General features: G+C 42.8%; 1 protein-coding gene across 6 annotated transcripts in view; it reads left to right on the top strand.

The window, feature by feature from the left end:
* The window catches only part of LOC128705543 (very long chain fatty acid elongase 7-like), a 149,646-nt gene extending 128,454 nt beyond the window's left edge, over positions 1–21,192 (top strand). For all 6 annotated transcript variants that reach the window (XM_070098873.1, XM_070098876.1, XM_070098872.1 and 3 more), the window contains 5 exons: positions 2,027–2,132; positions 2,478–2,650; positions 12,554–12,679; positions 17,948–18,153; positions 20,141–21,192. In XM_070098873.1, coding sequence (XP_069954974.1) covers positions 2,027–2,132; positions 2,478–2,650; positions 12,554–12,679; positions 17,948–18,153; positions 20,141–20,171 — 642 coding nt within the window. In that variant the 3' untranslated portion in view covers positions 20,172–21,192. The remainder of the gene's footprint in view (positions 1–2,026; positions 2,133–2,477; positions 2,651–12,553; positions 12,680–17,947; positions 18,154–20,140) is intronic.
* Positions 21,193–21,433: the final 241 nt, after the last annotated feature.

Below are 21,433 nucleotides of genomic sequence, written 5' to 3'. Positions count from 1 at the left end.
CAGGACAAGGATTCAGTTCAGAAATAATGTACTCCACTAAATGTTCGTTGAAAATAACGATGGGTTAATACCGTGTCACCATGGTGCGGACAGGTTGCGACTAGGCTTCTCCTTTCTTCTATTTCCTCCTCAAGGGATTCAAGTGTGTGACTGAACTTCCTGAAACACTCGGCTTGCTGCTGAGTGTGTCTGGGTAATGGAAGAAGCAAAGAAACATGCAGGACAAGGATTCAGTTCAGAAATAATGTACTCCACTAAATGTTCGTTGAAAATAACGATGGGGTGATACAAGACTTCCTTACCACAGACTGTGGAGGCACCATGCTGCCTTGCTTTCAGCTAGTTGCAGACCATTAAAGGATAAATATAAAAAATCTTTGGATACTGTTTATATGCGAATTCTTCCTATTTAACAGAGAATGAACACGTCATTGGGCTCAAATTACTGACAGGCTGCATAACCCAGTTCATTGCCAGCTGGATGTCAGGCTTTCATCTTCCACATATTATTACATACTATATGACTCTTGTGGTTGTAGCGCTTAGTTTTGATATATATTTAACGAGCCAGGAGCATCCCACCGAGGCAGGGTGACCTAAAAAGAAAAAAAATTAAAGTTTCATTTTTTAAATTTAGTAATGTATACAGCAAAAGGGGTTACTAGCCCCTTGCTCCTGGCATTTTAGTCGCCTCTTACGACACGATGACTTACGGAGGAAGGATTCTTTTCCACTTCCCCATGGAGATAAGAGGAAATAAACAAGAGCGAGTAGGAAAAGGGAAGAAAACTCAGAGGGGCGTGTATATATATGCTTGTACATGCATGTGTAGTGTGACCTAAGTGTAAGTACAAGTAGCAAGACGTGCCTGAAATCTTGTGACTAAAAATCGAATGATTTTATATATTAAAGAACTTGCTTCATTCACTCACAGCTCTGCAAAGTTGAGTAAACATGCCACATCAACTTTCTCACTGCATGCTCTTCAGTCTTTCACTGAATGTCCACTGATTGCAATGCTTGGTGATTGGTGTGGCTCGCGATCTACAAACCAACCATAGGATTGTGTTCATATTGTGAATATTAATCTGATTAGAGCGGTATTTAAAAATAAATCTTATTACAGGGGCCTCTAACTCGGACCAGCTACATAACTGCATGTTTCAGTCGCTGAGTGGTCTGAGAGAGGTATACCGTATCTGATAACCCCAGCCCCCTCTACCTCAGCACATGTGACAAGTCCAGTAGCTATGGGAATAAAACACGTATTCACAATCAACAAACCGAAGATGTCTCGCCACCGGTGGCGAAACATCTTCGGTTTCGTCACTAGTGGAGACAATTTTCAGTGTTTTGATTGTGCATAATGTCTCATTCCGCAATTTGTCGGTATTAGCATACCGAAACTTGTAAGAATAAAGTAGCTGTACTTCAAATCTCTCGGTAAGAGAGAAACTTCAGATCAACTCCCTCAGAAAACAGTTAATTTCACTATTCGTAAGAGAACCAAGAACCGAAGATCAATACCTTCAAGAGGCCCAGAAGCTGGAAATAAACCCTATCATTCACCACACAAAAAAAAAACTTGAGATCAATCGGATGAAGCATTATGATAAATTCCAAAATGTCTTGTCAGTCACTACCAAAACTTTAAGATCAATCAGCTGATGGTGAGGACGGAAAACTGGAAGCCATTTTTAAACCAAAAGTTCGAAACCAATAAGAAAAAGCATTTTTTAAGATTAGTTTAATAGTCTTTGCAAGATTCGGGAGCTGTCACTCAATATTCTCAAGAGACCCAGAAGCTGGAACTCAATACTGCCACTTATATTTTAATTTTGAGAAGCATCAGGTGAAACATAGATGACATATAATAATTTCACTGAAGATAAACCTTAAGGTTTTAGCGCTTGATTGTAATAATAATTATAATAATAATCACTGAAGATAAAATCTTTCAGTAGGTGATGCTGAACACTACAGCCGAGCAACTTAAGTCCTCTCATGACTTTTTGACTTGTTTCAGTTGTTCTTCGTGATGCACAAGAAGTATGAACATATTTCAGTTCTCCACGTCTGTCATCACGCCCTCATGGCTACCAGCCTCTGGTTTGGTCTCCGCTATCAACCAGGTGTGTGTTTCCAATAACTGAATACTTATATATATATAATACCGTGCCTAATAAGCCGAATAGGCCGAACTCCCTTAATAATTAAACTATTCCTCAAAATTCCTTTACAGAATAGAGGATTTTTTTTAATTAATACTGATATAAATATGATTTCAGGGGATACCTAATCGTACGATTACATTAAGCTGAGGAATGGGTTGTAATTTGATTTGATTCAAGGAAGGTAAGGATAGCTCCAGTTGTCCTGCGCTGTATAGTCCTTGTGGCTTAGCGCTTCTTTTTGATTATAATAATAATAATCCAGTTGTCCTGGTTGTAATAATGGTTCATTACGTTCTTTGCCAGGTGGTCACATCACGCTGATGGGTTTCCTTAACTCCTTCGTACACACTGTGATGTACCTGTACTACCTGCTGGCAGCCCTGGGTCCCCGCGTCCGTCCTTATCTCTGGTGGAAGAAGTACCTCACTACCCTCCAGATGGTGCAGTTCACCCTCATCTTCTTCCACGCTCTCTTGGTGAGGCAGTTAGTTTAATATGTTTATTATGCACCCCACACCCATCCTGTGGGCGGTAGTCAAAAGATTACAGAGGTACATAATGGGTCCTGGGACTGGGCCCCAAAGTTTTGATAGCTGAACTAGGTACAAATGTAATGTGCTCACAAGCTGATGTGATTTCTGTCGTTAATATTATCACAAATTGGGAACACATAAAGGGGGCACACTTCGGTAATTTTTTTTTTTTTTTTTGCATAGGGTCTTACATGGTTAGGTTGAGGTTCCTAACTCTATTTGCAAACCAAGAGCTGTTACCTACATCAGCTCATTTGAAAGCCTTTTTATTGTTATGAGACATACAAACAGGAAACAGGGTGAAGTTGAACCATCTCTGGGTCAGTGATTTCATTTGGTCAACTGACTTTTATTTCGTTGATGTCATTATGCTATACTAACATGTTTCCAGACTTAAGTCATTGTTGGTTTAAAAATGACATCTTCTGGTAAATGCTGTGTCATAAACGGTAACTGTAAAATAGTTTATCTACGCTTAATTTTTCATTTGTGCTAAACCCAGAAGGATCATGCAGTGCCTTGGGAATAGGAGACACAGATTTGATCCAAGGATGAAGAAGCTATTGTAATTATTATAGTAATGGTGAAGCGCTAAATCCGTAAGGGTTATACAGCGCTTGCTGAAATGCATGTATGTATGTGTGTGTATGTATGCATGAACAAATGTATGCGTGTACATACATATACATGTACAGTCGATTACATTGTAAGATCATCCACGTAAAAAGAGGACAGCACTCCTCGAGGTACAACTGAGGCTAAACCATTAACAAATAATAGAAATAGTTTCGTTAAAAAAGAACACTACAACCATTTTCTTGACACCTCTATGCACCACTACTACTACTAGTACAATAAAACTACTCCCTCCTCCCATTCCCCTCTAGTATATTTTCTCCCTTCCATTCACTCCCCTTTGTGTAAGATAAGATATAAGATTTCGTTCGGATTTTTAACCCCGGAGGGTTAGCCACCCAGGATAACCCAAGAAAGTCAGTGCGTCATCGAGGACTGTCTAACTTATTTCCATTGGGGTCCTTAATCTTGTCCCCCAGGATGCGACCCACACCCAGGTACCTATTTGCTGCTAGGTGAACAGGACAACAGGTGTCAGGAAACATGTCGAAATGTTTCCACCCGCCGGGAATCGAACCCGGGCCCTCCGTGTGTGAAGCGGGAGCTTTAGCCACCAGGCCACCGGGCCACCCTGTGACTAGTTATTGGTCCAAATCGGACCGAAACATTATCACAGTGGGACATACCCCAAAGAAAATGAGGGCAATTAAAATCTAAAAGAAGTACTGGTTCAGGCAAGGCTGAAACTAGGAATTGTAGGGCGTCTAAAGAAAATGGGGTGAGAAGAAAGGTACAAACAGAAGTCTGTGTACCACTTACCTAAATAAACATAGGCCAAGGTATAATGGAATGGACATAGGATAAACAATCATGTATACAAAACGTTAGTGCGCATTAGAACTGCACTTTCATCAATCAATCAAGTTTATTCTCTATAAGGTTTACAATGTGGGGTTTACAGATTTTGGATATTGTGTGGTTTACATGTTTTAAAATACTAATTACAGAGGGGGCCACTAGGACACTTAGCAAGGCTAGGCATTTCGGGCAAACTTAGATTAATTCTTAACTTTAAATTATTACAGATTATGGTATTAAGGCTAAGTGACTACATTATAGTTTGTGAGTTTAGCGATGTGAATGCTTTTGTTTTGGCACAATAGTGTCTATATTGGAGTATCATAGGCAAACTTATGACTAATTAGGATTGATCATCGTAGGATTATTATTATTATTATAATCAAGGGGGAAACGCTAAACCCGGAGGATTATACAGCGCCTGGGGCGGGGGGATGTGGAAGGCATTCAGGCTTAATTCGGGGAACTGGAGCACAGATCCAATTCCCTAAATCAAGAGCCCCTCACCAACATCAAGGAACCTTCCTTGAGGGGTATCATCGTAGGAGATATCGGGTTTAGGATGAACAGACTGTACAGACGGTGAGAGAATGTTAGCCACAGCTAGAGGTCAATAACCTGGCCGGGTTTAACTTCCTGGAGACAACTTCATACAGAAGACAAAATAGCTTTCAGCACCCTGAGCTCACCCCAATTTTCCCTGTACCCTTTAATATTCCACTGTGAAAAAGATGTAACGTAAAAATAAAAGAAGAGCAAAAGTCACGTGGGTGAATGATGAGTGAAGTCAGGCTCTCACGGCAGTGGTTACAAGGCCGCTGAAGATGAATGGCATGTGGATTGCAAAACAGATATAGTAGGCTGTGAGACGGCAGGACTAAAAGGGAGGGAGGAGTTAAAAGTAGTTGGAGTAGATTTTGTAATAATAGGCTGTTGTGAGAGAAACACAGGCCTTATCTCTAGGCTTTATTGAACATAGAATCTTCATAGTACTTCTGCAACAACAAAATATAATGACTAGTACATCTAATAATAGCTTCTACAGGGATGGTGATGTCTTGCATATGTCAAGAGAAAAGTTATAACTACAGGCCACATATTTAAACTCACCATGTAATCTGCATCGCTGATAAATGGATAAAGTAGGAGAGAATCACACACCATGTGTTGGTGCCCATGACACACACCAAACTGTTGTTGTTGTTAAGGGCCCCTAGAGGTGGTGCAGTATTATCCTGCTGCTGCTCCCCACAGGACCAGTATCACTACAATCTCCCCCTTCTAAAATATCAGAGACAGTAATCTCCCAAACTGTTAGGTGGGCGACGTACACGTCCCGACCTTCGTAGCCCTTGAGCCTCTTCACCAGGTTCGATATTTTCCAGCGGGGTTTGATTAACTGCTGGAGCAGAATCCTCTATTTCCATAGGGGTAGTCTCAAGGGGCTTTCCAGGAGAAAACGAAGCATCTTTCACATCTATTGGTGTATCTTGAGATTCCACACTAGTAGGGATTTCAACTGGGGCTAAATGTCTTGTAGATACTGTAGTCTCTTCACCATTTTGGTAGCGAATGTGGGCGTAATGTGGATTAGCTTGCAGGAGCTCTACCTCTTCCACTAAAGGATCCGTCTTGTTCATCCTACGGTGACTCTTCAGGAGAACGGGTCCAGGATGACATAACCAAGTGGGCACGGAGGCTCCCGTAGAGGAACGACGTGAATAGTTGAGGAGTCTTTCATGAGGGGTTGCATTAGTAGCTGTGCACAGCAGTGATCTAATAGAGTGAAGAGCATCAGGTAGGACAGTTTGCCAGTGTTGAACAGGTAGATTGCGCGACTTTAATGTCATTGTAACTGCCTTCCATATAGTACCATTGAACCGCTCCACTTGACCATTGCCTTGAGGGTTGTAGCTTGTTGTTCTGCTGCAGGCAATACCTTTGCTAGCCAAAAACTCCTGAAGTTCGTTACTCATGAACGAGGATCCCCTGTCTGAATGGATATAAGCTGGCATACCAAAAATAGAGAACAACTGTGAAAGACAACTAATAACAGTTGAAGCAGCCATATTTGCACAGGGGAATACAAAGGGAAACCTTGAATATTCATCTACTATGTTAAGGAAATACCTATTCTGATTTGTGCTTGGTAGAGGTCCTTTGAAATCTATATTCAATCTTTCGAAAGGCTGGGTGGATTTTATGAGATGAGTCTTCTCTGGCTGATGAAAGTTTGGCTTGCACTCTGCACATACTCTGCATGCTCTGATCACTTGTCGCACATCTTCCACTGAGTAGGGCATGTTCTTTGATTTGACAAAATGGTACAGGCGTGTAACTCCTGGGTGACACAAAGCCTTGTGGAGAGCTGAGAGTGATTGCAAATCATGACATGCTGCTCCACAGTGGGACCTAGAGAATGCATCAGGTGAGATGTTCTCTTGACCCGGTCGGTACAGAATATCAAAGTCATAACACGATAGTTCCATCCTCCAGCGTAATATCTTGTCATTCTTTATCTTACTTTTGTGCCTCTTGTCGAACATATACATCACGGACCGTTGGTCAGTCCTTATGGTGAAATGTCTACCAGTTAAATAATGCCTCCAGTGGCGAACTGCTTCTATGATGGCCTGGGCTTCCTTTTCTACAGCAGCATAACATTTCTCTGATCCTTGAAAAGTTCTCGAAAAGAAGGCTACTGGTCGTCCTGCCTGAGATAAGACTGCAGCAATGGCAATGTCAGATGCATCCGTTTCCACTTCGAATGGTAGGGACTCATCAATGGCTTGAACTACTGAGTTTTCAATGTCCTGTTTGAGAGTATGGAAAGCGGCTTCTGCTTCCTTTGTCACAGGAAATGTGGTAGCACTCAATGGGCGGACTTTACTTGAATAGTTGTAGATCCATTGTGAGTAATAAGCAAAGAGACCAAGAGTTCTTCGGAGTGACTTTTTGTCTTGAGGCATTGGAAGTTCCCGTAGAGGTCGTAGTCGTTCAGGGTCTGGGAATATTGAACCTCCTTCCACTACATAACCAAGGATGCTAAGCCTTTTAGTTGAAAAAGTGCACTTTTCCTCAGGCTTAGGCTTGGTTACAAGTACTTCTGGCAGTTTGGGAGACACACAGATGATGATCAAACTAAATGTAAATTATGTGATCAGGCATGTGGTCACTGTCTTGAACACTATGTGCTTAATTGTCCACTTATTGAGGAATACAGAGACAGACAGTATAATAACCTATGTGACATGTCAAGATATCTTATTAATGAAAATAAGATACCAGATATACTAAGCAAATTTCCTAAATTTGCTTGTAACAGATAAGTGAACTATAGATATGTAGATATAAATCCATATGTATTCCTGTTAACCCTTTGGGGCCTAGTTCCTAGGCCTTTTGTGTATCCACATGCTCTCGCGCTACCGTCCACAGGATGGATATGGGGTGCACAATAAACTAGCCACTTCGGTGGCAAAATCTAATCTAATCTAACCGATATTTTTCTTCTTGGCGGCTTCCAAAAACTTATCAAGGTTTGCATCATGTTCCTCCTGGGTCTTGCCACAAATGGTAACATTATCTAAATACGCGTAGGTTCCCATGAGTTGCTCTTCCTGAATGAGTGAATCCATAATTCGTTGGAAGCAGGCTACCCCATTGGTGACTCCAAAAGGGACTCTGGTAAACTGATACAGGCCATCACTAGCCTGAAACGCTGTGTATGGTTTATCTTCATTCCTTATAGGGACTTGATGATAGGCACTCTGCAGATCAATTGTGCTAAACACGTAGTACTGAGCAATTTTGTTCACTGTATCGTCAATTCGAGGTAGAGGGTACCCATCAAGAAGTGTAAATTTGTTGATTGTCTCAGAGTAATCGATAGCCAGTCTCCGTTTCCTATAACCATCTTTAACAACAACAACCTGTGCACGCCAAGGGGAATCACTCGGTTCTATAATACCCTCCTTCAGCAGCCTCTGAGTTTCTTTCTCAATGAACATCCGATCCTCATAAGAATAGCGGCGTGACTTAGCTGATATAGGATGGCAATCCGCGGTAAGATTTGCAAACAGCTTTGGTGGGTCTACCCTTAAAGTGCTAAGTCCACAGACAACAAGAGGAGGCAGTTCACCTCCATATGTTAAGGTGACACTACCATGCAGCTTCTGAAAGTCCTGACCAAGGATAACATCAGAGCACAGTTGTGGCAGAATAGCTAAATGTACATCTTGATAATCCTTTCCATTAACTCTGAGATTTACCTTACAAAACCCTAAGGTCTGAATAGAGAGAGATGTTGATGCCATGGAAACGGTACCTGATGAGTGATGTAGAGTCAAGGAGAGCCGTTTAACTAAGTCAAGGTTGATGAAACTCTCTGAGCTGCCACTATCAATAAGACCATCTACTTCTGTTCCTTTGATGAATACTTTCACAACTGCCTTTGACAGTGAATTTGGAGTAGCCGCAGAAGTCACTGTTGCTAGAGTCGCATGATCACTGGAATGTGTGGAGGCACTAGCTCTTGTTGATGCATTAGCACGACATACTTTAGCAAAGTGACCTTTCTTGTGGCATTTATGGCACATTGCTTCACGAGCAGGACACTTTGGACGTGGATGTCTTGAAAAACCACAAAAGAAACACACCGTACCTGCTGCTGCTGTCACTGAGGCAGGTTCCCCAGTAACTTCATTGCAAGAGTCTTGGTCAGGAATTGCAGCACTTACCACTCGAGAAGGCTGAGTGGTACTGTATACTTCAGAATTCTTCTGGGCTGAATCTAGAGCTCTTGCCTGGTCAAAGGCAGCGGCTAAGTCGAGAGTTTTATTCTCCAATAAACGCTGCCTTATTATTGGTGATTGCAGGCCACTGATAAAAGCATCCCTGATGGACTCTTCACAATACTGAGCAGCTGTCACTGCTTGGAAGTGACAGTCCTTACCTAAAATTTTCAGTGCTTGAAAGTATTCCTCTAAGGACTCATCAATCTGCTGGCGGCGAGTTGCAAGGCGATAGCGTGCAAAGATTTCATTTGTAGGTTTAATATACTGAGACTTGAGGGTTTTGATAGCATCTTCGTAGGTATTACACTCAGAAATAGCCTCATATATCTTAGGTGACACAAAATTGATGAGCAGACTTAGTTTATCTAGATCTTCTTTAGGAAGGGCTCCCAAGAAGTTTTCGAAAGTCTTAAACCAGTGCTTCCATTCCTGAGCAGCCGTTGATAAGCTGGGGTCACAGTCTAGCCTCTCAGGTTTCAGTAAACGCTCCATGTTGTGATGTAGTCTAGCGCAGGATCACCACCAGGTAGCCCAGGATTCTATGTTCAATAAATTGTTGTGATAGAAACACAGGCCTTATCTCTAGGCTTTATTGAACATAGAATCTTCATAGTACTTCTGCAACAACAAAATATAATGACTAGTACATCTAATAATAGCTTCTACAGGGATGGTGATGTCTTGCATATGTCAAGAGAAAAGTTATAACTACAGGCCACATATTTAAACTCACCATGTAATCTGCATCGCTGATAAATGGATAAAGTAGGAGAGAATCACACACCATGTGTTGGTGCCCATGACACACACCAAACTGTTGTTGTTGTTAAGGGCCCCTAGAGGTGGTGCAGTATTATCCTGCTGCTGCTCCCCACAGGACCAGTATCACTACATAGGCTTTAACCCGTGATGCTTAATGGTCATGTCAGGCAGACAAACTTTTAAGTGCTTTGAGAGATGATGAGAATCTATGGAGGAATCAGAATCAGCAAAGCAGTGGGTATCATTTATGTAAGCTGCAAAGGCCTTTGCTATTTCTTCTTGATGGTAGTCTAGTAGAATGAGACAGACTCCTGTAAGGAGTAAAATGAGCTATCTTCAACACATTCATATTAGGAGGCTGCGGAAGAGCCGGGACATTCATTGGGTAGTGGGAAGGAAAGAGTAGTTGAAACTTCAGATTTAACAGAAGAGTGTTCAGAATGGATGTGCTAAGGAAGGGAAATAGAAGACAAGGAAGTGGAATCTCGGGAACCAGAGATGACTCAGAAGTAGGATTATTATTATAATCAAGGGGGAAGCGCTAAACCCGTAGAATTATACAGCACCTGTTGGGGAGATGTGGAAGGTATTCAGGTTTAATTCAGGGAACTGGAGCACAGATCCAATTCCCTAGATCAAGAACCCCTCACCAGTGCCAAGGAACCTTCCATGAGGGGACATCAGGACTAGGAGAGGGTGGCTCCACAGGTACCTACCTGGAGTTTACCTGGAGAGAGTTCCGGGGATCAACGCCCCCCACTGCCCGGTCTGGGACCAGGCCTCATGGTGGATCAGGGCCTGATCAACCAGGCTGTTACTGCTGGCTGCACGCAATCCAACGTACGAGCCACGGCCCGGCTGGTCAGGTACCGACTTTAGGTGCTTGTCCAGTGCCTGCTTGAAGACAGCCAGGGGTCTAAAGAACAGATTGTGAAGACTGAATGAAATCGGAAACCGAGGTAAGAGTTTCAGATGGGAGCCCTTTAAATTTTTGGATAAAAGACAGAAAAGATAATTGTGTCTTCAAGATTACGGTGCTTTTCACCAACTCCAAGGCTAAGGGACAGATTACCTCATCATTTTTTATATAGTTCTACATTCTCCACTTTGCGTCCTTGTATTGATAAAGCCACTGGTTGGCGAAAAGTCTACAAATAAAGATAACCAGATGCTGCACATGTGTTGTACATGAATGGTATTGTATATTATTCATGTGCAACTGGTGTATTTTGTTCTGAGGAAGTTTGTTGTTGTTTTTGGCCCATGCAAACCCTAATTTGTTCATTTTAATAAACGAGTTGGGCTGGTTTCCCTGCGATAACTAGAGAATGTCTCTTCTGACTGGCCTGAAACTTTTGAATTATTATTATAATCAAGGGGGAAGCGCTAAACCCGGAGGATTATACAGCGCCTGGGGGGGGGGATGTGGAAGGCATTCAGGCTTAATTCGGGGAACTGGAGCACAGATCTAATTCCCTAAATCAAGAGCCCCTCACCAACATCAAGGAACCTTCCTTGAGGGGTGAAACTTTTGAAGCGGGGTGTATCTTATTCAGTTGGTTATTATTTGTAGAGGTGCCAATTTACTCTTTGTTTTATATAAGAAATCAGGTTATTAATTTCCTTGAAATAACTTTAAAAATGGTGATACTTAATTTCATTAGAAATTTATGGCAGTTTTATTAAGGTATTATTATTATTATTATTATTTATTATTATTATTATTATCAGTAGTAATAGTATAATCAATGAAGAACCCTAAACCCATAAAGCCATACAATGTCTGCGGGAAAGGGAGGCATTAAAGTTCAATCCAAGGGAAGGACATGTCCAGTTCCTTAGATCAGGAGCCCCTCACTGGCATCAAGGAACCTTCTTTGATGGGCCTACTATTGAGTTAAGAGGGGCTGGGCTTACTGGATGTGGGGAAGTACCTTTCTCAGAGGAAACACTTACAGAAACACTTTATCTAATGGTTGTCAAGAAAGCCAAGTGAAAACACTTTTTTAACCCCTAAACTACCCACCATTAATTAACAACTTTTGTGTTTTATTTTACCTACACAGTAGGCTTCTTCATTCAAACACAGAGGCAGCAGGTGTAGTAGTGAAATGAAGTAGCAGTCCATCCATCAACCTTGGTTGATGGCTGTGGTCAGTCCCACAGCCTGGAGAAGAGTTCAATTCCACGGTCTGGACTATTATAATCATGGGTGAGCACTAGACCCGTAGGATTATACAGTGCATGTGGGGGGATGGAAGGTATTCAGGCTCAATTCAGGGAACCAGAGAACAGATCCAATTCCCTAGATCAAGAGCCCCTCACCAGGGTCGAGGATTATTATTATTATAATCAAGGGGGAAGCGCTAAACCCGGAGGATTATACAGCGCCTGGGGGGGGGGATGTGGAAGGCATTCAGGCTTAATTCGGGGAACTGGAGCACAGATCCAATTCCCTAAATCAAGAGCCCCTCACCAACATCAAGGAACCTTCCTTGAGGGGCCAGGGTCGAGGAGCCTCCCTTGAAGGGTCCATGGTCTGGAACGATATCATTCCAGACCGAGGGAATGATTATCTCAAATACTGTTTCTCCAAGATTGACGGACTGACTATATCATTTTCATTTCACTATTGCTATTATTACAATCAAAACCTAGCGCTAAATCTACTGAGGTCACACAGTGTTGATTTCACAACTACACTTGCTGCCTCTGTATTTGACTGAAGAAGCCTACTGTGTAGGTGAAACGTTTTAACAATAAAGATACCCAACTGTTGTACATGTCTTAATCATCAACTTGTCTGGTTTTTTTTTTTTTTTTTTACCATTTTCAACATTCTAATTTTTTTTAGCCGGCTTTCGTGGAGTGTGAGATTCCTACAGCGTTTTTCCGGTGGTTGTGTGTCGTAGCAGCGATGTTCTTCGTCCTCTTCTCTAACTTCTACATCAAGGCCTACCGCAGGCATAGGAAGGAACAGGTCAAGTGCAGTCCATTTTTTTCAGTTGTAATACTTTAGTTTTTTATATTAAATCAGAGAATGGGTGAAACTTGAACCAATGGCAGTTGAGTCTTAAAACTCACTGGCCAGTGCGTTAACCACTCGACTAGCTGACTCTGATAAGATTTTCAACTAGGTATATTTCTGTACACCACAGGGAGGTTAGCATGAGCCACCACTGTGACCACAGGTGCATTTGTGTTCACAGTGGTGGCCCATTTTAACCACCTTATGGTGTATAGATACCTAGTTGGATGAATCTTATTAAGAGCCAGTTGGCATAGCGGTTAACGCACTGGCCTCTACCCATTCTGTGATTTGTTTGCGATCTTAATACGATTTCGTAATTCAAGCTCTTTATATTCTCATATTTCCCTGACATTTAGTTATTATGAACAGTATCACTGCCAACAGTGATTCATTTACTAATCATAGTTTTATGCTAGTTTTATTAATGAACCATATACATTTTTTTTACTTTATTCTCTTATTCAAGTTTAACCCCTAACTTGTTGCAACTTCTGTTATACCGATTGTTCCTTATACTCAGGTGGTGTCACTTTAAATTTAAGTCACAGCTGGTGTCACCTCTTGTGATTATGCTCATAGCTGGTGTCACCTTGGTTATAGTCACAATATTATTATTATAATCAAAAAGAAGTGCTAAGCCACAAGGGCTATACAGCGCTGCAGGGTAGGGAAGGAAGCGAGGGTATTGGATGGCAGAAGGGAGGAGGGATGATCAGCAGGTTACAGAAAACAGTGGGGCAGGGGATAGTACGGGGGTAGAGGGTAGCAAGAGATTGAAGTAGAAAGGGCTGAAGGTATCAGAATTTGTGAAGTAAGTCAGTTGTTGTCAAAAAGTCAATGAGAGAGTCCGGATGAAAAGTGGGTCCATGCGAGAAGGGAAGGTAAAGAGAGAGCAGCGGAGCGAAGACGACGACTGAGGTAAATTCTGCGTGCTCGTTGATAAAGTGGGCAGTCCAACAGAATGTAGCTGACTGATAATGGAACTTGGCAATTCTCACAGAGAGGAGCAAGACGCCTCTCCATGAGATATCCATGAGTAAGACGAGTATGGCCAATGCGAAGACGGGAGAGAGTAGTCTCCCAACCTCAACACTGGTGATAAGAAGACGGCCAGTAACCTATACTCGGTTTAATAGATTGAAGTTTGTTGCCGAGCATAGTAGACCAACGTTGTTGCCAACGGGTGTGAAGGTGGGAAGATATTGCAGCAAAATAGTCCGTAAATGGAATACCTCTATAAGAAACTGGTAGGTCATGTACTGCTGACCGCGCAGCAGTGTCTGCCTGTTCATTGCCCTGTACGTCAACATGACCAGGGACCCAACAAAAAACAGTATCTTTATGCTTGGTAAAGATGCGGCGTAGCCAAAGTTGGATACAGAGGACTAAGGGGTGAGGTGTATCAAATTTTTGTATAGCCTGTAAAGCACTAAGGGAGTCTGAGACAGCCACAAATGATGACACAGGCATAGATGCAATACGGATAAGTGCTGTAAGGATGGCATATAATTCAGCAGTAAAAATACTAGCCGAAGATAGTAAATGCCCTTGTACGACGCTGTCCGGAAACACAGCTGCGAATCCTACGCCGTCAGAAGACTTAGAGCCATCTGTGTACACAGCAATGGCATGAGAATGAGAGTGAAAGTGGTCAAGAAAAAGAGAGCGGGAAGCGACCATAGACAGTTGGGCTTTCGAGCAAGGGAGGGAGAAAGAACAGACTCGAACAGCTGGAACTTCCCAGGGGGGTAGGGAAAAGTGAGATGCTGCTACATGTACATAGAAAGGTGGTAGTTGAAGAGAAGACGAGTGAATGAAGGTGAAGAGAGAAGGGACGGAGTAAACAGGGGCGGCGAACAAATAAAGAATGTCTACTAATATCAGTAACCATTCTATAAATGGAAGGATTGCGGAGATCATGAGAGCGTACATAGTAGCGCAGGCAATGGGCATCACGGCGATTGGATAAGGATGGAACGTTCGCTTCTGCATAGAGGCTCTCGACAGGGGAAGAGCGAAAAGCACCAAGGCATAAACGTAATCCTTGGTGATGAATGGGGTCAAGGCTAGAGAGAGTAGCAGGAGATGCCGCTGAATAGATCTGGTCACCATAATCAACTTTCGATAAAATAAGGGTGGAATGTAGGCGAAGGAGGGTTCGACGATCAGCTCCCCATGAAAGTTGAGCAAGGGTTTTAAGAAGGTTCAGCCGGCTGTGACAAGTTGCCTTCAGAGAGGTAATGTGAGGTTTCCAGGATAACCTACGATCAAAGAGGAGGCCCAGAAACTTGACTGTGTCACGTTCAGGGATACGGGAGCCATAGAGGTACAAAGGATGATCGGAGATGACAGAGCGTCTAGTGAAAGTAATTTGGTGGGTTTTAGTGCTGGAAAATTTAAACCCACGTGTGGTGGCCCAATTGGAAACACGGTCGACTGCATGTTGGAGAGAAACTGTAATGAGGTGACAGTCAGCGCCTGCACAGGCAATAGCGAAGTCATCAACATAGAGTGATGACCAAATATTTGATGGAAGACTAGAGGCCAAATCATTAATAGCAAGGAGAAAAAGTGTTGTGCTCAGAACACATCCCTGGGGGACACCTTCAGCTTGGATAAAGTCCGGGGAGAGCACATTATTAACCCGAACACGGAAATGCCTGTCAGTTAAAAAGTTCTTAAGGAAGGATGGTAGATTGCCTCGAAGGCCTAAGGAGTGGGCTTGGGCTAAAATATTATACCTCCAAGTTGTGTCATATGCCTTCTCAAGGTCAAAAAATATGGCAATAACTGAGTGGTTATTCGCAAAGGCATTACGAACATACGTATCCAAGCGTAGTAAGGGGTCTATGGTAGAACGTCCCTTACGAAAGCCATATTGACGAGTGGAGAGACTGTTGTGGGTCTCTAAATACCACACTAAAACGTCTATTTACTAGGCGTTCCATTACTTTGCAAACTGCACTGGTAAGAGCAATGGGACGATAGTGGGAGGTTTCATGTCCTGTAGTGCCTGGTTTGCGGAAAGGGAGAACAATGGCGGATTTCCACAGCTGTGGAAGAACTCCTTGTGACCAAATAAGATTGTAAAGGCGTAATAGGACTGCAAGGGCTGACTGGTGTAAATGTTGTAGCATACGAATATGAATGTCGTCAGGCCCAGCTGCCGATGATCGACAAGCTGAGAGTGTTGCCTCCAGTTCTTGAAGTGTAAAAGGCACATTATACTGTTCTTCTCTGAGAGAAGAAAAGTCCAAGGGTGCTAACTCTCTGGCAGACTTTGAGGAAAGAAATGAGGGGCATAGATGGAGTCCCTGAGAAATACGGACCAGATGATTGCCAATTTCATTGGCAACATCTAGTGGGTTTGCTATATCAACACCGGCAACCCGCAGAACAGGAGCCGGGTCAGGAGAATATTTACCACTCAGTTTTCGTACTTTTTTCCAGACTGCACTCATAGAGGAAGCAGAGGTGATGGTGGAGGCATAATCTCGCCAGCAAGTGCCTTTAGCATCACGGATGACACGGCGAGCGATCGCACGCTTCTGTTTAAAATCAAGGAGTCTCTCTGTGGTTCTATTGTACCGATACCTGCCCCATGCAGGGCGTTTCAAACGTACTGCACGAGCACAAGCAGGAGACCACCAAGGCACGCATTTCTGAGAATGCCTGCCCGAAGTTTGGGGTATAGAATGAGAAGCTGCGGTGAAAACGGAGGACGAGAAGAGGTGTAAAAGCTCATCGATGGAGGACGAAGAAGGAACCTCTTTAAAAACAGTTAGGTGTGAGTAAAGGTTCCAATTTGCCCGATCAAATTGCCAGCGTGGGGTGCGAAAAGGTGGCGAATATGAAGGGGAAGTAAGAATGATTGGGAAATGATTGCTGTGATGTAAGTCCGGGAGAACAGACCAAGTGAAGTCTAATGCGGCGGAGGAAGAGCAGACTGAGAGATCGATGCAAGAGAGAGAATGAGTCCGAGGATCAAAATGGGTGTGAGTACCTGTATTTAAAACATGGAGGGGGTGGGTGGTAAGAAAAGCCTCTAACTGAATTCCACGGGAATCACAGTGAGACCCCCCCCCCAGAGGAAATGGTGGGCATTAAAATCACCAAGTAACAGAATCGGTGGCGGTAATGACGAAACAAGAAAGGCAATATCCGGAATAGATAATGCCCGAGAAGGAGAGAAAGATATAAAGAACAGAGCGTATACCACCTATGTAAGTGGATACGGGCTGCTGTGTAATGCAGCGAAGTATGAACAAATAGCTGATGGTACGGAATATCAGTGCGTAGAAGAAGGGCACTTTCATTAAAGGTCCCATCAGGAAAAGGATCTGAAGAATACAATAAATTATAGCCTGAGATGGGAGAAATAACAGCAGAGTGTAATTTTGGTTCCTGTAAGCAAACACCAACAGGGGCAAACTGGGAGAGTAACATCTGAACCTCACCCCGATTACCCCTGAGGCCGCGTATATTCCACTGTAAATAGGCCATGATTGGCAATGATAAAGATACTTGAAATCCGCAGGTAAGGGTTCCTACGGACTAGAGGGGTTAGAAAAGTCCACATGCGGAGGCAGTGGAAAACGTTCAAGCAGCGAAGGAACGGTGCGCTGTGAAGAAAGGAGTTGGAGATGGAGGAGAGGAGAGAGAAAGAGCGGAAGGTGGATCAGTGTCCATTGATGGTTTGGTCTCTGCAATATATTCAGAGATTGCTTCAAGTGTTTCGGAATTCAGAGACGTCGTATGGGAGACAATATTGGAAATGGTAGGGGGAGGATGAGTAAAGATTGGAACTGTATTGGACTGTACCAAGGTAGGGGGGGGGGGCAAAAGGGTGGAGGGAACTGGAGAAGCGTGGCAGGGGACAGAAGAGGCAGAAACCTGGGAGGTGGCAGAAGAGGAAGAAACTTGGGAGGGAACAGGGGAGGAAGATACAGTATGAGGAGGAGGGTGAACCTCTACACTTGTAACTGAGCCAGTGAGAGGGGGGGGACCAGTTATAGTCACAGCAGGTGTCACCTCAGTTATATTCACTATTGACACTTCCTGACGAGTTTTGCCCTGTATGCATGTCAGTTTTTTTTTTTCAGTGGAACTTGCACATGAGTAAGTAGATTTATCAAAGCTTATTGCTTGGGTAGCGTTGAAAATGGGTTGAGCAAATTTTATGTTATGTTCTTATATAATGTCATTTTACTGTTACAGGAAGAAATTAGTACTGAAGTAACAAAGCACCTCACCAAGATGTGCTTCATTGGTGCACCATTGCCAAATAGTGTGCATAGTGGTGGTGTCGATAACATGGCAGGAGCTGTTCCCAAGAAAATGCCCAATGATGATGTTGAGGACAGCATGGGCACGGGTGCTTCCAAGGATGCGCCTAACTTGAGATTACGAAGTGGTGTTGGCCAGTAAGTTGCAGGAATTTCACGTGCTTCTCAGCAGGTACCTCAGGTGATATGATGTAAATGGTTTAGAAATCCGACAAGTTGAAGAATGATCATTAGGTTTGAACAAGCTATAAACACACGAATGACCAAATACTCTGGTCATGGCTACGTACCTACTGAGACAACAACTATACACGAAGGGAAAATGTTCATTGCTACAAATCACATCTTTGCTGAAGTTACAACCACAAATGAGGAACACTGAAGCAGGCCTAATGGCCCATACTTTGCAAGTCTGTCAAACTCACTAATAACAACATTCATCTAATCCATTATCAATGTTACACAAGGAATAAACTTTAGCCCTTAAATGGTCCAAACGTATATATACGTTTTTTCAACATCTGAAAGTATGTAAAAAAATGTAGATCATTTTTTTTTTGTTACATTTGAAAATATGTAAAAAAAAGTAGATCTATTTTTGTAGCACTACGAATTTGAACGCCGGTTTGTTTGGACCGTTTAAGGGTTAATAATCCTATTAACTTGTGCAAGTCCCACTCAAATCCAACCCCTCTCGTGCATCTCTCTAAGCTATGACTCACGAAATCGTAATGACACGATTGCAAACAAACCATACCTCGGCCGGGATTGAACCCGCGGTCAGAGAGTCTCAAAACTCCAGCCTGTCACGTTAGCCACTAGACCAGCTAGCCACAATAAGATTCGTCCAACTAGGTACATTTCTACACCATAGGAAGGTTAGCACAGGCACCTCTGTGACCACAAATGCAAGTTTTTACAGACGAATCTCCAGCTAGCGTGGCCGTGACGAACTCTAGCTCAAGTCCCTTCACTGCCGTCAAAATGACTCACGAAATCGTAATGTCCCTTCACGGCAGTGAAGGGACTTGAGCTAGAGTTCGTCACGGCCACGCTAGCTGGAGATTCGTCTGTAAAAAACTTGCATTTGCGGTCACAGTGGTGCCTGTGCTAACCTTCCTATGGTGTAGAAATATACCTAGTTGGACGAATCTTATTGTGGCTAGCTGGTCTAGTGGCTAACGCGACGGACTGGAGTTTTGAGACTCTCTGACCGCGGCTTCAATCCCGGCCGGGGTATGGTTTGTTTGCAATCGTGTCATTATGATTTCGTGAGTCATGTTGACGGCAGTGAAGGGACTTGAGCTAGAGTTCGTCACGGCCACGCTAGCTGGAGATTCGTCTGTAAAAACTTGCATTTGTGGTCACAGTGGTGCCTGTGCTAACCTTCCTATGGTGTAGAAATATACCTAGTTGGACGAATCTTATTGTGGCTAGCTGGTCTAGTGGCTAACGTGACGGGCTGGAGTTTTGAGACTCTCTGACCACGGGTTCAATCCCGGCCGGGGTATGGTTCTCTAAGCTATATTTGAAGCTACCCAAGCTTTTACCTTAAATGACTAGCACAGTATTTTCCATTTTAATATTCATTTTCCTATATCATTTCTAATTCTAAATTTATCCAATTTGAATCTATTATTTCAAGTTCATTCTTGAAGGGTTATCCCCAGAACCTTATTTACTGTATTTTGCGGCTTATAAGACTCGTTTTAGCTTCAATGGCTTGGCATCAGACATAACTGGGAGAGCTACAGCCCATCCCACACCCCAAACTTATAGCTCCTGTCACTGACCTTCAGTTTATAGGATGCAGGGTGGTTTTTGGAGTCATTTTATGGAAAAAACATGCATCTAATAAGCCACAAAATACGGTATACCTCCCTTATTTATGCCCATCTTCCACTTGTACACTCCAGTCATGTCTTCCTTCATTCTGCATCTTACAAGAGAATGTAGGTTAAGGGGTTTCACTCTCTTTGTATGGAAGATTTCTTATGCAATGGATTAATTTTGTCATTCTTCTTTCAATGTTCTCTAATGAATTTATATCCATTCTGAAGTATGGAGAACAGAACTGAGCTTAAGTGAGGCCTTACTAATACTTACTTATACTTCCGCCCCTTAGGCGCGGGTCCCAATTGGTCCACTCGGCTTAAGGCTGGCCCTGGGTGGAAGTGAGAGTCCAAGAGAGATGTTCCTGTCCATGACACCTTCATTAAGTGCCTGAGGTACAGCACTCTTCATCTACTTTCACACACTACAGTACACTCACACCTACCCACCTTTTCACACTGACCCTTGTGTAAACCCCCTCTCATTCATTCACTTGCCATCCACCTTCTCATATTCACCCACCCTCTCACATATCACTCACATTCACATACACTCTCATACCTACTTCTCACACCAACCCTCTCATGCCCCCCCCACACCCCTACCCATCCTCTCACTGTACTGTTTAACATGTAATGTTCTTTGTGTCCAGTAGTATCTCCAGAATTAGCCATCAAGAAAAATAAACTTCGAAATTTGGAAACAACCGACAATCGGCAATAACTTGCATTCCCTCCTTCCTGTTAGTCCATTAATTAGAGTTTTCACTATACAATTTTGAAAATGATGTGTTGCTTACTAATTTTTTTCTGATGCTGAGGCTCTTAGTCTGAATATTTACTCTTTAGGGGGACGTCTAAACTGCCATATCTGCACGCCTCTGGCAAGACAGTGATAGTGTGAATGATGGTGAAAGTGTTTCCTTTTTGGGTCACTCTGCCTCAGTGGGAGATGGCCGGTATGTAAAAAAAAAAAAAAATTACACCATGACAATTCTGCAGTGTGAATTTAAATGGCAAAGGTAAACCACAGCTTCTGGTAGTAACAAAGTTGCTATTGTTAATACTGTAAAAGTAGAATAAGAGGTAGGCAGTTTTTGTACCCTAGTGTGGTAGTGACTTTCAGAAATTACAAAACTCACTCACTCTCTCTGGAAACCTACCATAATTGTATATAAAATGATGTGTGTATTTTGTTAAATGTTAAATTTTTTTATTTAAATATTTTTGGCAATTTAAATAACATTCCTGGGAGCAATACTCTTATCATACACTTTAAAGACAATGCAGTAAATCAGATTTATAATGAGATTATAAATTGCATGCAATAAATGCCAAATTTCCAGAGATCTTTTTTATCCCTTATTGGGCGAGTGTTATAATAACACTGTTGCTACAAGTGTGTGAGAAACAGTTCCTAATCAACTGGGCTGTGCTGCTTATGTTGGAGTGCATGCTGTTAGCATCAACAGATACGAGATGAAGGGGCAGTGGCTCCCAAACCCTCAGCAGGTAGTCTGCAACCTTTGAAGATAATACTGTATCTGAATACAATACCTCAGTGAAACTTTTACTATGCAATACCT

Source organism: Cherax quadricarinatus, chromosome 65 (assembly GCF_038502225.1).
Source record: "Cherax quadricarinatus isolate ZL_2023a chromosome 65, ASM3850222v1, whole genome shotgun sequence".
NCBI classification, from domain to species: domain Eukaryota; kingdom Metazoa; phylum Arthropoda; class Malacostraca; order Decapoda; family Parastacidae; genus Cherax; species Cherax quadricarinatus.
The sequence above is the reverse complement of the archived record's forward strand: the minus strand, read 5'-3'. Positions and strand labels throughout refer to the sequence as shown.